This window comes from Diadema setosum, chromosome 15, assembly GCF_964275005.1.
Source record: "Diadema setosum chromosome 15, eeDiaSeto1, whole genome shotgun sequence".
NCBI lineage: Eukaryota > Metazoa > Echinodermata > Echinoidea > Diadematoida > Diadematidae > Diadema > Diadema setosum.
Window position 1 is genome coordinate 18,035,342 of NC_092699.1, and position 16,595 is coordinate 18,051,936.

The window sequence follows — 16,595 nt, forward strand, 5'->3', positions numbered from 1 at the left end:
GGATATTTTTTGTACAACTTACGCCATTTTAAAGTTTCTTCTAGTCTACTTCTATTCTTTTGATAGGACTTAGTAGAATTCACACAATGGACGTAAGAGCTTTTAAACATATTCATGGCCAATTTAGCGGTTCAGCTTATTTTTTGTTGCCGCTATAAGCAGTTAGAAACTCCAAAATTAGTGGCCACCAGCCGCGTTAGGCAGGTGACCACCATATATAGGGTCTATAATCCAGCATTTCATGCGGGGGATGTTTCAGTGGGCGCTACAATGTCTAAGCAGGTGGCCGCTAAGACAGGTTTGGCTGTACATTCATGATGAAGATTCACCATCGATAGTAATGCTCTGCTTCTGATGTCTGCTTATGTCGAGAAAGATAAGTATCACCTGACCTTTGAACCCTCTCTTACCCCCACCCAACCATACGTACGTACAGGTCAGTATGGTCATTTTGGTCCTGGAGAATGGTGTCAAGCAAATTGAACTACTGGAGCAGCTGGTTATCGGTATTGGCATCGCCTATGCTGTCATATGGGCTATAATCGGCTTTTTAGTGGTGAGTATCAATACAGTATACTCTGTACAATGTCATGTAAGTTTGTTGTAAGATTATGACCCCATAAAAGTTGACAATACTTTTTTTTAAATGATTATTATTATAGCTGATTCCTGTCTATGTACTGGTAGGTGCTCGTCACAAAGTCTGTAAGCCTTTATTCCAATGATTTCGCTTCATGACCACTTCATCTTCGGCGTGATCATTCGAACACTTCTTACTGCAATGTGAGTAAATGAAAGTAATATGTCAGAGCTATTTTTTGTTCAGTCCCCAGTTTGAACTAAAGGTAAAAACACACAAACACACACAGAGATGGGCATGCTAAAATTGTGAAGATATTTGCAGTTCTACCATTACTGTCATCATAGAGTGGATTTCATTGAACTGTTAGAAAGCTCAGAAAAGAGCTTTTTTTTCTACATAGTATGCTATTTATGGTGTGAAGAAAGGAGGTTAGGTGTTGTTCTAGGAATGCAAAAAAAAAAATGTAGGCAAATTAACAGATGTTATCTAAGTACCATCTGCTTTAATACTTTTATGTCTGAATCAAAATTGTCAACTTGTATGTTTTGATGATATTTCAAAATTGTTAATTCTCTTTTTGAAAAAGCTTATATATGGACAATAAAAAGCCCTATTAGTATGTGCTTTTCCCCATTTTACAATCAATATGATGTGACTTTTGCATTCAATTTCTGTTCATTCATTTATTTTCGGAGTGCATTTGTATGGGTTTTTGTTTTAGGGAGGGGGATCTGCAGCAGTTATTTTATGTTTAAAGACACATTCACTTTTGATGGTGATTATCTCTATTCCTTGATCTTGTCTACAGATGCGGTATGAAAACAGACAACTTGCGTGGCTCTTTTTCATCACGAGTGTGTTTGAGCCAGCCTACATCATCTACAAGATAGTACTTGTGAGTAACTCATACTGTCCTTTGTTTTTCATTATTTTAAATGTAGAAATATGAAGGCAAGAGAAAGTGTTGAAACATGTTGGTCTTTTTTATACGCTTTGATGCAATTGTTATTTCCTGTTGTGGATAGGTGCTCCTCATTTTCTTGGAATTCCCAGGAATGCGGTAACCAGTCTGTGAGGATAAGGGTCACAGAATTTCCTGTAATACTACACTGTTAAAGGACACCAGTCTCTTTCTCATGACTCATGATTAGTTTCCACAAGACAAAAGCCAACCCACATTTTGAGACATCAATGATAATTTGTCCGTAATTCATTTTTACAGCAGATGTAGTACCTGTCCCAAATACTGCTTGCATCCAGAAACCTTGACTTTGAAGTTGATGTCAATGTCGAATTGTACATGCTCATGATTTGTTTTTGTTAGTATCATGCCAGATAGGGAGAGGATAGAGAGTGTTATGGAATAACAAACACACATCTTGTTGCTCGTCTCAAAAAGTGGCTGTGATTTATCAGAGTTGGGACTCCAAGATCATCCTTCTTCGAACAGTCTGGTCAGTACATGTATCTCCCTCATTACTCTTTGTTGAGTATGGATCAACGGCAGAGCAAAAGACCTCAGTGACAAGCTGCTACAAGGCCGAAAACTTATTTACCATTTCACCCTCAGAAGGCCAAATCAGTTATGGCATGCAACAGCCAACCAAATTTGAATGCTTGGTCCACTAACCGGGCAAGCCCTGCTAGATAGCCCGGCACATCCAGAAACCCAACTTTTGAACAACAGCGACATGGTAGAAGCTAAGGGCAGTGAGGTTATTGACATGGTGCCTGAAGCCACACATGATGAAAGTTAGTCATTTATGCTGCCCTCTTGTGAAGCCACTGCGGAACATGTGATGGAGAGAGAAAAGGATGTATCCAACATGGAAGAATATTTTCAGAAGGCAACCAAGAGGTTTGAGCCGATGATCAGCAGTGCGGTGGAGAACTTCCTGGATGAGCTGCACCAGCTCGAGCTGAATCTTGGAGCTTCGCTGGAGTTTGAGGGGAAGCGTGTGGACGACCTGGTGGAAAATCAAAAGGGAATGAAAAATTAATTAGAAGCCATGGAAAAAGAGATCACAGAGCTTCAACTTGAAGTTTAGGGAGACAAAGTAGCCAACAACAAAAGTGAAAGGTTCTACGAGAGAAATAATGTCAGGTTGGTATGTGTTCCAGAAGCTCTTCAAGGCGTTGGCAAATATCCTGTCACCATACGTCGAGAAGATCCTCTGCACCCACTTCAAGGTGAAAACAAAGATGGAAAGAGCCTTAGATGATGATTGGGGGAAAGAAGATGCTTTTTCTAGGCATGTTCTTGTGAAGTTTCACATTATTAAAGAAAAAGTTGAAATCATGCGCCATGCCCATTAGACCCTGAAAGATGAATAATACTTCATCACAGATAACCTCACGCCAACAGCCCTGGAGGAAAAAAAGAAGTGGAAGTGGATCAAACAAATTCAGGAAATAAACAATACAAAGCAATAAAACTGAGGTTCTATTCTAGCAAATAGCACCAGGCACCAGAGTTGAACCTTGAGTGCTTTACAACACTATTGTGGTCATTAGTTTGATGTATGCTACATTAACACCATGTTCCAGGCGGGCACAGCAACCCCCTTTGCCTGAAGTGTAGCATGCTGTGGATAGGTGGGATCATACATTATTCTCTTCTGGTTTTTTCTTCTATTTGCTAGTCTTGTTCATTCCAGCCCCTGCTCCGGTGAACTTGTATCTTGCTATCAGACACCTTTCTGAAGGCATCTGGTCAGGCTAGACTACACATATTTTATGTCACGTCCCAGGTCCCACTATGTACCCCCTCCAAGTTTTTACATGCAGTCACATTTTGCTGCACTCACCTCATTCTACCATGGCCTGCTAGATTTTTTATCAGTACCGTGACTACCATGGCAGATTTTTTTATTTTTTTTTATTTTTTAATTTTTTTTTTTACAGTTTAAAAATCTGACATGGTATCCATGGCAATCATGGTCTGTCACATTGACCCATCCTGTCCCCTCGCATTGTCTCATGTCCATCGCATTTTGTCCACAGTGCCCTGAAATGTGATGGCCATGGCTACCTGGAACATGATGTAAAAGTAGCATTAGGCTTTAAATGATAGAATGCTACTGTTAAATTAGTATCTGTGATGGCAAGTACTGTATATTTCATAAATATAGTTGAACCTCTCTTATCCGGCCTCCCTTTATCCGGATCTCTCTATTATACGGACGCAATCTCGCCGTGATTTTTTTTTTATGCCTCCGCCACGAAGTGGTGCCGGAGGCATTATGTTTTCGGGTTGTCCGTCCGTCCGTCCGTCCGTCCTTCCGTCCGTCCGTCCGTCCGTCCGTCCTTCCGTCCGTCCGTCCGTCCGTCCGTCCTTCCGTCCGTCCGTAATGAATTTTGTGGACAAGGTAACTATCAAAACCTGTTGAGGTATCCTAATGAAACTTGGCATGTATGTGTATTAGGGGGTGAAGTTGTGCCTATCAACTTTTGGGTGCACATGCTCAAGGTCAAAGGTCAAAAGGTCAAGGTCAAATACATAAAATTTCACTTTTTCCACCATATCTATTGAATGCCTGAAGATATTTTCTTGAAACTTAGTGTATACATGTATTACCCAATTAAAATTCTCTGGTGAAAGTTTGCGTCATGAGGTCAAAGGTCAAAGGTCAAAAGGTCAGGGTCAAATACATGAAATTTCACTATTTTCGCCATATCTATTGAATGCCTGAAGATATTTTCTTGAAACTTAGTGTATACATGTATTACCCAATTAAAATTCTCTGGTGAAAGTTTGGGTCATGAGGTCAAAGGTCAAAGGTCAAAAGGTCAAGTAAAAATATCAAAACTTCTTTTTTTTCTCCGTGCCTTGGAAAATTGTTCAAGGTATCTTCATGGAACATAGTATATACATGTACTGACTGGAAGTGATTATCTAGAGAATGTAGGATTCATGGGGTCAAAGGTCAGGGGTCAAAGGTCAAGTGCAACACTTCAAAATTTTACTATTTCCCTCATATTTATGCAATGCCAGCAGGGTTATTATTTTTTTACACTTGGTGTATGCATGTGTAACCGAATAGAAATTCTCTGGAAAGTTTTTTTTTCTTCTCTTTTTGCCTCAAAGGTCAAAAGGTCAAAGATCAAGTGAAAGTGCTGAACTAACTTTTTCCTCCATATCTCGAAGTGGCTCAAGTTATCTTGAAACTTAGTACATATTATGCATGTTCTGCCTGAAAGTGATTATCTTATGAATTTTAGGGTCAAGGGCCAGATGAAAGTGGTAACAATTTACTATTCAATTCAGAAATTGCACTTTTTCTCCACACCTGTACCTTGAAAATTACTCAATGCCTAAATGTATGAATGGGTCAAAGTCAAGTTAAAGTCCTTAAATCCCTAGATACATGCTCTCCTATTCATCCAATTAAACCTAGGTCAAGGAAGGTGAACATTCAAGACATTTGTGACAAACTCGTCATTTCAATATTTTGCCAATTTTGTGAAAATTTAATCACACATTGTCCACATGTACTATCTAGACCTATTGGGAAAATCATGCATTATGGCGGAGGCATACCAGTCGCCAAAGCGACATTTCTAGTTTTTTTTTATAATTACGGGAGGAAAAGGGGTATTCCCAACTCCTTGAGAACTCCTACACAAACACACATGAATTACATATTACTTCCAACATTAACATACACCTCTATTTTGGGGTCTGTTACTGAGTGTAACAATTAAAAGGTTGCAGTATACACATTACTACATGTGGTACTACAATGGGCTACATCAGTACATGTGTATGTATATGTACATGTATAAAGCATTGAGTCTCCCGTATCCGGCCAAATCCCTTATCCGGATGAGCCCCGGTCCCGACTTGTCCGGATACGAGAGGTTCAACTGTATACCATTGTGATGAATGTGATACCTTTTGACATTTTTATGCCTCCGCCACGAAGTGGTGCCGGAGGCATTATGTTTTCGGGTTGTCCGTCCGTCCGTCCGTCCGTCCTTCCGTCCGTCCGTCCGTCCTTCCATCCGTCCGTCCGTAATGAATTTTGTGGACAAGGTAACTATCAAAACCTGTTGAGGTATCCTAATGAAACTTGGCATGTATGTGTATTAGGGGGTGAAGTTGTGCCTATCAACTTTTGGGTGCACATGCTCAAGGTCAAAGGTCAAAAGGTCAAGGTCAAATACATAAAATTTCACTTTTTCCACCATATCTACTGAATGCCTGAAGATATTTTCTTGAAACTTAGTGTATACATGTATTACCCAATTAAGATTCTCTGGTGAAAGTTTGGGTCATGAGGTCAAAGGTCAAAGGTCAAAAGGTCAGGGTCAAATACATGAAATTTCACTATTTTCGCCATATCTATTGAATGCCTGAAGATATTTTCTTGAAACTTAGTGTATACATGTATTACCCAATTAAGATTCTCTGGTGAAAGTTTGGGTCATGAGGTCAAAGGTCAAAGGTCAAAAGGTCAAGTAAAAATATCAAAACTTCTTTTTTTTCTCCGTGCCTTGGAAAATTGTTCAAGGTATCTTCATGGAACATAGTATATACATGTACTGACTGGAAGTGATTATCTAGAGAATGTAGGGTTCATGGGGTCAAAGGTCAGGGGTCAAAGGTCAAGTGCAACACTTCAAAATTTTACTATTTCCCTCATATTTATGCAATGCCAGCAGGGTTATTATTTTTTACACTTGGTGTATGCATGTGTAACCTAATAGAAATTCTCTGGAAAGTTTTTTTTTTTCTTCTTTTTTTGCCTCAAAGGTCAAAAGGTCAAAGATCAAGTGAAAGTGCTGAACTAACTTTTTCCTCCGTATCTCGGAAGTGGCTCAAGTTATCTTGAAACTTAGTACATATCGTCGGTTGAGAATGATAAGGGCGTTAAGTTGTCACAAAACCCATAGTGTTCAAGATAACTTAACACCCTTCTCATTCTCAACAGACGATATTATGCATGTTCTACCTGAAAGTGATTATCTTATGAATTTTAGGGTCAAGGGCCAGATGAAAATGGTAACAATTTACTATTCAATTCAGAAATTGCACTTTTTCTCCACACCTGTACCTTGAAAATTACTCAATGCCTAAATGTATGAATGGGTCAAAGTCAAGTTAAAGTCCTTAAATCCCTAGATACATGCTCTCCTATTCATCCAATTAAACCTAGGTCAAGGAAGGTGAACATTCAAGACATTTGTGACAAACTTGTCATTTCAATATTTTGCCAATTTTGTGAAAATGTAATCACACATTGTCCACATGTACTATCTAGACCTATTTGGAAAATCATGCATTATGGCGGAGGCATACCAGTCGCCAAAGCGACATTTCTAGTTTATTTTGCATTCAAGAAACCCATTCTAATGGCGAATACTTCATCTGAAAACTAAGACATTACTGTTAAATTTGTGAATACCATAATAGTATTGTTTCAGAATTCATTTAAATACTTACACCTTACATTATAGAAACAGTTTTCACCTTTTAAACTTATTTGAAGACTTTTGGGTTTATCTGTTTATTCAATTCTTTATACCCATTGTTTAAATGTTTTTGGTACATTTATAATTTACTTTGTACCACGTTGTCGTCATTCTGCCAATCTGTTGGCAAAGTGTATGATATTTGTACTGACCGAATTCAAATCTATGATACCATTTTAACCCTAAAACGGGCCGGGAGGAGGGGGGGGGGGGTTGAATCAACCCCCCTCAACATTTTCCATGACCATTCCGCTGTGTGAAATCTTTTGACCGTGCCGCTTGCTGACCTTTTTCTTTCAAGTCTCGCACATTTTTTGACATCATTTTTGCAAAAATCAGGCATACCCTTACGTCGCTGCATGACCTTTTATACATGCTTGTCAAGACCAAAAATGGCTCAAAAGTTTGATTTAGTGTACAAAGTCTATGCAAATAGAGTTTTCTCACCTTATTAAAAAAAATATAATTATTTTCACATTCATTGGCTGCAATCAATTGATTTTAGCTTAATTATGCTTGAAATAGGTTCTGTCATAAATTTGGTAAAAAAAAAAAAAAACGCAACAAAAGAAAAGGTTGAAAAACAAAGAAATACATCAGAAATTCATGAAACGATACAATACATAAGAAATCAACTTTGATACCAGATTTTTTCAGGTACATTGTTTGAAATGCTATCATGAAAAATTAGGATTTTAGGAACTTTATTTTCTGATTCAGAGCAAAATGCATGATTTTATGCATATATTAGCCAGGGCTGCACACTGGCGCCGGTCCGACGGTCAAAGACCGGTAAAAGTCACTGTCGGACCGGTAACTTTTCAGGAAATCCACAAGTTACCGGTCCGACATGACCAGTAAAAAAAAAAGCATTGGTGGGGTCAGTAGAAAGAAAAAGAGCAGCCGATCAGGAAGAAACAGAATGCAAAATATCGCACTGTTCAACAAGTTTTACGCCAGTTTTCGTTTATGTCTACCGGTGCAATTTGTACATACAGTATAACATTAGTTTTGAGCACTAGATGAGTGGCAGTGCAGTCGACCAGTTATTCGCGCTCGCTTGCGCATTTGGCGCTGCTCACGCACTGCGATGCAATGCAAATCATGCAAAGCATGTACAGTGTAACTGCTTTTCATTTTGTTGCGATCGGCGGTCATGCCAGACAAGAAACATTGATAGAAACGCACGCATTTCTGGGTCATTTTACTAATGATTTTTTAACGCAAGATCGATCCGATCCCGGCTTCGCAGCAGCGTGGCAGTTATGTTATAACTAATTTACTTGTGTCGATTTTTAGAAAAAGTAAAAAGACATTCGATATTCAGCGATACAGTAAATGGATCTGATTGCGTTTATTTTCATTTTACACAGTCATTTCACAAATGAATATTTTCATTCGTTCAGAATGGTCTCATAATGAAGATAGGCGCAAAAAGGATCACGAAATCGGCCCTTCCGTGTACTTTTTAAGAACGCATGCACAAAATGTGAAGAGATAATACTATAGGGAGAAAAAAAAAATCATGAAATCATCGCAGTCCCGCTTACATATTTGAGGTAGAAATCGTCCCAAAAAGGATCATGAATTCGACCGGCCGCGTCGTATCTTTCAAAAGCTTACTTACGAAATGCGAAGAGATTATAGAGGAGAAAAACAAAACAAATAAAGGACACATTTGGTGAGTGCATCATAAAAGATAACAGCCGAATAACAATTCATAAAATCAACGCAATCCTGTTGAAATTTGAGGAAATAATAGGCGCAAAAAGGATCTTGAATTCAGTCCTGCATGCCGTGTTGGTTATCAAAAACGCATGCACAAATGCGACGAGATTATCGGGAGAAAATAAAAACACATTTTTACCCTTCTGGTGCGTGCATCACAAAAGATTACATCCGAAGTTATTCATGAAATCGCCACAATCCCGCTGATATTTGAGGTAGAAATAGGCGCAAAAAGGATCGTGAATTCGGCCGTGTCGTATACCTTTTAAGAACGCATGTACGAAATGGGAAAAGATTAGCGGGAGAAAAATAGAGGACACATTTTCACCCCTTTTGGCGCTTGCATCATATAGACTACATAATTTGCAGCCGAATAGTAATTCATGAAAATTTCGCAATCCCGTTGGAATTTGAGTAAACAATAATAGGCGCAAAAAGAATCTTGAATTCGGCCCTGCATGCAGTGTATAATTTTGAAAACGCATGCACAAATGCGAAGAAATTATCGGGAGAAAAATAAAGAACGGATTTTCAACCCTTGTGGTGCATGTATCACAAAAGATTACAGCCGAAATAATTAATGACATATCGCAATTCCGCTGACATTTGATGTAGAAATAGGCGCTAAAAGGATCGTGAATTCGGCCGTGACGTACAGGCATATACGCAATGCGAAGTGATTATTGGGTGAAAAATACAGGACACATTTTCAACTCCTTTTGGCCCGTGCATCATAATCGCAATCGCAATCCCGTTGAAGTTTGAGGAAACGATAGGCGCAAAAGAATCATGATTTTTGGCCGTGTCGTGTATCTTTTTAGAACGCATTACGAAATGCGAAGAGTTTATCGGGGAAAAATAAAGGACACATTTTCAACCCCTTTTGGCGCATGTATCACAAAAGATTACATCCGAAGTCATACATGAAATCATCGCAATTCCGCTGATATTTGAGGTAGAAATAGGCGCAAAAAGGATCATGAATTCGGCCGTGTCGTATACCGGTACCTTTCAAGAACGCATGTACGGAATGCGAAGAGATTATGGGGAGAAAAATAAAGAACGCATTTTCAAACATTCTATAGCTGGTGCGTGCATCACAAAAGATTACATCCGAAGTAATTCATGAAATCGCCACAATTCGGCTGATATTATTTTGATGTAGAAATAGGCGCTAAAAGGATCGTGAATTTGGCCGTGACGTGTAGGCATGTACGCAATGCGAAGTGATTATTGGGTGAAAAATACAGGACACATTTTCAACCCCTTTTGGCCCGTGCATCATAAAGATTACAGCCGAATGATAAATTCATGAAATCATCGCAATCCCGTTGAAGTTTGAGGAAACAATGGGCGCAAAAAGAATCATGATTTTTGGCCGTGTCGTATTTCTTTTAAGAACGCATTTACGAATGCGAAGAGTTTATCGGGGAAAAATAAAGGACACATTTTCAGCCCCTTTTGGCGCGTTTATCATAAAAGATTACAGCCGAAGTAATTCATAAAATCATCGCAATCCCGCTGATATTTGAGGTAGAAATAGGCGCAAAAAGGATCATGAATTCGGCCGTGTCGTATACCGGTACCTTTCAAGAACGCATGTACGGAATGCGAAGAGATTATGGGGAGAAAAATAAAGAACGCATTTTCAACCATTCTAGCCGGTGCGTGCATCACAAAAAGTTACATCCGAAGTAATTCATGAAATCGCCACAATTCCGCTGATATTTGAGGTAGAAATAGGCGCTAAAAGTATCATGAATTTGGCCGTGTGGAACATCTTTTAAGAACGCACTTACGAAATTCGAAGAGTTTATCGGGGAAAAATAAAGGACACATTTTCAACCCCTTTTGGCGCGTGCATCATAAAAGATTACAGCCGAAGTAATTTATGAAATCGTCACAATCCCGCTGATATTTGAGGTAGAACTAGGCGCAAAAAGGATTGTGTATTCGGCCGTGTCGTATACCTTTAAAGAACGCATGTACGGAATGCGAAGAGATTATGGGGAGAAGAATAATGAACGCATTTTCAACCATTCTAGCCGGTGCGTGCATCACAAAAAGTTACATCCGAAGTAATTCATGAAATCGCCATAATTCCGCTGATATTTGAGGTAGAAATAGGCGCTAAAAGTATCATGAATTTGGCCGTGTGGAACATCTTTTAAGAACGCACTTACGAAATTCGCAGAGTTTATCGGGAAAAAATAAAGGACACATTTTCAACCCCTTTTGGCGCGTGCATCATAAAAGATTACAGCCGAAGTAATTTATGAAATCGTCACAATCCCGCTGATATTAATTTGAGGTAGAACTAGGCGCAAAAAGTATCATGAATTCGGCCATGTGGTGCATCTTATAGAACGCACTTACGAAATTCGAAGAGTTTATCGGGAAAAAATAAAGGACACATTTTCAACCCCTTTTGGCGCGTGCATCAGAAAATATTACAGCCGAAGTAATTTATGAAATCGTCAAATCCCGCTAATATTTGAGGTGGAAATGGGCGCAAAAAGGATTGCGAATTCGACCCTGCATGTCGTGTACCTTTCAAGAACGCATGCACAAATGCGAATAGATTATTGGGAGAAAAATAAAGAACCCCTTGTAGCGCGTGCATCAGAAAATATCACAGCTAAAATAATTCATTAAATCGTCGCAATCCAACTGACCACCAAGAGCACGTTACGCAGCAAGTTCGTGCGCCGATGTTTAGAAAAAGTCACAAACGCATTTGATACAATCTGATTTTGTTCATTATTATTTTACACTGTAATTCACAAACAAACATTCTATTTTTTCCTATTTTTTTTTTTTTTATTTCTTGTGCAATAAATAATGCAAGTTTTACAAAAAATATTAATCTGTAAAATGTACATGGGTTTGGGGGGGGGGTACGTCCATAAAATACAAGAAAATACGTTTGCAAGTCATTTAATGTTTTTTTAGGTTGTCGTTGTTGACCGGTAAATTTTCTGTTCGGACCGGTAAAAAATCGTAAAACGGAGCATTTACCGGTCCGACAGAGACAAGTTGGACCGGCAGAAAAAATGGGTTAGTGTGCAGCCCTGTATTAGCAGTATTAATTAAAATAAAATATTGAAAATAAAAATTTCAATTTCTTTTTTAATTGTTTGGTAGATTACGCTACAGGTAATGTATGTGCCGATTTTCCCAGCGATCGCGTGATCAGCGGTCGAGATCTCGGGGACGGGGGGTTGATTCAATTCAATTTTTTGCAATTTTGATATCAACGCTATCATAAGTGCACTTATGCCTGTCAGTTTGAGATATTTTCGCGTGCTGTTAAATTGTTGGTCCAACAGTGATACACACACACAAAAAAAATTGTGAAAATCAAACTTGGTGAAACAACTTGTACAGTACTGTCCAGAGATTTGACGGCAGGTGTCCCATGTAGACTCAAGGATTATCTATGAGACTTGCATTGTACTGAAATGTTGATGTCAATGTCAGCATTTTTCAGCAATTTTCAGCTCGTCATAAGGCCTCATCGTAACTCTCATCTTCATCCAACACTGTCTCCCATGTTTTGTGTGTGTCTCATGTAAGTGTGTATTCATTTCGCTTTCTCTCTCTCTTCCAGGACTGTAAATTCTCACCTCCCTACACTCCCCAGGTCCAGGTGGAAAGTCCACCCACTTCCGTGCGTTTCCTTGTATATCATTTGTGTAATAACCTTCGTACTTTCTCCTGTCCTTCTGATTGAGTGGCGTGTTCACAGACCTCTCTTCCTCTTTCCTCTGCTCCTTCCCCTTTCTTTGTGTTCTTCATTGTGCTGTAGTGTCATTGTGTTTTTGTTCTTGCTGCAATAATACGTCTTTTGTTCATGCATTCATGTTTTCTTTCACTTTTTTGTTTTATGTGACCACCTGTGTGTCTTTGTATGTATTGTTGTTTTGTAACTATATTTTCCTGGTACACATGGCTCAATGAATAGTGCCTGTACCATGTATAACATTCTTTTGTTTTGTTTTGTTTTGTTTTTGGGGGAGAGTAATTCTAAACAAGTATTGTTTATGGTATGCTTTTATGTCATAATAGCATCATAAAAATCAATTATCAAATGCTTTATCAGTACATCTAGTATATTGATTTTGCATCTAATAACATGTTGGCATATTGTTGTTGTTTTTTTTTTTTTTAGTGATCCACATCTAACAAGCTTCTCTCTGTAGTTGATTGCTCTTTTTCATCCCTTTATTTTTTGTTAACATTGCAAAGTTTGCGTTGTTCTCTCATTATATTATCATCCACTCTTATATTTTGTATGTAATACCTCGACTTGTACTTTTTGCAGATTGTTTAATAATTTGAATTGGCAAATGTATATATTTTGTGTAATGTATTGCCTTTTGTTTGATGGAAATAAAGGATAAATGAATTGTAAAAACAAAATAGATTTTGTTACGGTTTAAAAAAAGAAAAGAACAAACATATATTAAAAAAACAAGAAGTCGACTTGCAAGATTTTTACCTTCCGTTCTGTGTATTTGAAGATACCATGAATGATATGGTAAAAAGGTTAATTTGTAGCTTGCCTATCGTTAGAACCAGCTGGCAAATGCCTTCTTTGCATGGTTGGAATTTGTTGAGTCACATTGAGTTGGGAAATATTCATCTTGTAAAAAGACATCAGGAGATGATCTGGTCATGCTGCTCCCCTGTATTTTCGTCAAAGTGGTGCAAAGGCTGACGTCATTTAATCCCAGCATCCAAAAGTGCCATTTTGGCTTGAAATTTCACCTCCAATTCTGCCACTACTTTTAGTGTTGTCAATATTTGTAGTACTGTGTTACTACACTTTTGATGTGATTATCTGTGATGTATCATTATGTGTGCTAGAGGGATGAAAGAAGGAATAAAATCGAAGAAGGGAAATGGTGTATTTGTTGATTACAGGAGACTACCAGGCTAGGAAAGACATTGAATCTGTTTTCCTCTGTTTGCATTTTAAACACATGCCAATGAGATGGCTACAACATAACATGGCTGTGATTTCTTTGAAGAGAAAACCAAGAAATATTTTATTGACATTTACAGAATCTATCAAGCGTGTCATTGCGTGTCATCTCTTTGTGCATTTTAATAGTATGTTCAGTGCTTATTGCCCCCAAATCATTGTGTCCACTGTACTAATAAGAGTAAAACATTAGCTACACACATGCATGTATAGAAAGTATAGACTAGCTTTATCATGACGCATTAACGTACGAAAGTTGCGACTTGATGTATGCAGAGGCCAGCAATATGTTACTCCATTTGACATCTATTACACTGAGTGATGTATTACAGAAGATGAACCCAGCAAAAGATTGCACAAATGCTGTCCTTTTGTGGAGTCAGTTGGAAGTTTTGAGATCAAAATAGTTATTTGGTATATCTGTAGCACTCTCAAAGTGTACTGGACAGTATCGTACTGTGCCAAAATTGGACCACTTTGCGATATGCTCCAATAGCGCACCGTACCATGCCACAGGGTGCTAAAGTGCAAAGTGGTCCGAAAGCGAAATGTACCAGCCATTGACATGAGAAGAATGCGTGTAACATGCACCATGCCATAATGCAAAGAGTTGCTTCTATTTGTTACAGACACATGTTATGTAGCGTAAGCATGCTGGGAGAATTAGCCTGTTGCTACGTACAAAATGTGTGACCCCCCTGTGACTTGAGTCCTAAAATAACTCATGAGGTATGCTATCTCCACAGTGCGCTTGAACGCTCCAAATCTGGCATGGTACGGTATGGTAAGGTAAAATATGTTTCAGTTCGCTTTTGAGTGCTTGAAAATGGCCCTAGTCCCTGCCCCCAGTACCCTTCAAATTTCTGAAGACAAGAGGACGGAAACCCAGCATAGATAAGTGTTTGTGACAGTGTGTTTACAAAGATATATTAATGGTACATCTTTTCCTGTCATGATGATTTTCTGTGTTGCAGGTGGCACAGGAATTTGACAGGCAGGGAGCCATGCTCCTGAATTACGCCATCATCGTGTGCGGTATCCTGGGTCTTATCATCAGAGTGGCGGTGGTACTCTGTATGGCAAAGGTCTACTCCAATTTTGGCAGGGGACTCAAGGAAAAAGGTATTTTTTTAGAGAGAGATGACGACTGTTGTAATCTTTAATTGATGGAAAATCCTGTTGTGTCCAACAAAAATATGCCTTTTCAGCCATCGGAATACTGCAGTGCTGTTTACAAAGTTAGCTTCCTTGAATTTGGTACCTATAATGGTACTCTGAAAATGATCCCATATGACATCTTTTTTTAGGCAAGGGCTTTGTAGCAATATGTGTTCAGTGAGAAACATCTGATATGTGTTGCAAATTAATTGATTTGAATTTTTCCGTAAATTTTGTAAACCCAAATATCTGCACCAGCAGAGTGCTTTAAAAAAAAAAAAAAAAAAATGTGTTTAAAGCTTTTATCTTTACCTAGGGTGTCAAGGGCAGGGTATTCACGATGTAGGTTTGTTTGTTTGTTTGTTTGTTTGTTTGTTTGTTTGTTTGTTTGTTTGTTTGTTTGTTTGTTTGTTTGTTTGTTTGTTTGTTTGACCCATTGAAGACTAGTCCCTTCTATTCTTTTGCAGTTCTTTATAGGAAATGTGCATAATAGCCAAATCAGGCCATCCCCAAAAGGTTAAATGTACATCTGCAAACTTATCAGTCACTGCTCTTTTAATAATATGATTTTATTCATATATGTTTTTTTATTAAGACCTTACTTTCACAGGTAACTGTGAGATGAAAGCAGTTGTTTGTTCGGTTTTTGTTTTTTATGATATCCTTTAGTAAAAGTGAATGCGACCTCTAGATAATGTGTTTATTTCTTTAAACTGCACTGATTCATTTTGAAGATTTTCCTAAAATGAATGTGGCCTTGGATAATGTGTGTACATACGTCCTTTTTTGCTCAACACAACAGCATTTGGAGATGAGAGGAATGAAGACACATCCCCGTTTAGTCCCAACGAACACACGCCAGGACCCTCCGGCTACCAGGGAGTGGATTGAGATGGGGCGCGTACCACACCCTGCATCGCTAGGCAACTGTGTGACCTATCTTGCTGGTATAGGGGGATTTCCCTGTGTCACCTTGTGCAGACTCCACATATCTCCCACCACTGTCTCCAAATGTGCATCTCTTTCGATCTATGTACGTGTCGTGGTGAAATGTTGTAGTGCATGATTTCCTAGTGGGACCAGGGTCATTAAACTATGAAAGTCCTGTTCTTACTGTGTATTACTTTGTTATTTTGAACACTATGCATCCAATTCATGAAATGTACAATTTTGATGGCCTTTTCTTCTCTTTTTTTTTTTCTTTCTTGAGGAAGGAAGTGGCTAGAACTGATTTTAAAAGATATGTCAAGTGCAACAGCATGCAGAATGTCATTGCCTTATTTGCTGCTGGTTGACAATGTTGACATTAGGTCACTCACAACTGCATTAAGTACCTTTTGTTTTTGATTTATTCATCACTGCGGTTGAAACTTCAATATTCAGTGGCGGATCCAGAGGGGGGCACACCGGGCGCATGCCCCCTCTTTTTTTTTTTTTGTGAAAGCAAAATAAATAAAAAGAAAAAAATGGGTGGCGCATGCGCCCCCTTTAATTTTGTAGACGCTTCCCCTTTACGGAATTTCTGGATCCGCCCCTGATATATATACTGTAATATTCTTTTCAAAATGTTATGATGATCAAATTTTTTGGTACTCACACTTTAAAAACCTGCCTGTTGATATCTGTGCACATGCTCATGTTGCTCCTGTCAATCCTAGTCTGAAT

General features: G+C 38.6%; 1 protein-coding gene across 1 annotated transcript in view; it reads left to right on the forward strand.

Moving 5' to 3' along the window:
• LOC140238929 (uncharacterized) overlaps window positions 1-16,124 on the forward strand; it is a 50,031-nt gene extending 33,907 nt beyond the window's left edge. Inside the window, exons 6-9 of the mRNA XM_072318827.1 lie at window positions 437-556; window positions 1,392-1,478; window positions 14,747-14,894; window positions 15,733-16,124. Coding sequence (XP_072174928.1) covers window positions 437-556; window positions 1,392-1,478; window positions 14,747-14,894; window positions 15,733-15,821 — 444 coding nt within the window. The 3' untranslated portion in view covers window positions 15,822-16,124. The remainder of the gene's footprint in view (window positions 1-436; window positions 557-1,391; window positions 1,479-14,746; window positions 14,895-15,732) is intronic.
• The last annotated feature ends 471 nt before the right edge of the window (window positions 16,125-16,595 follow it).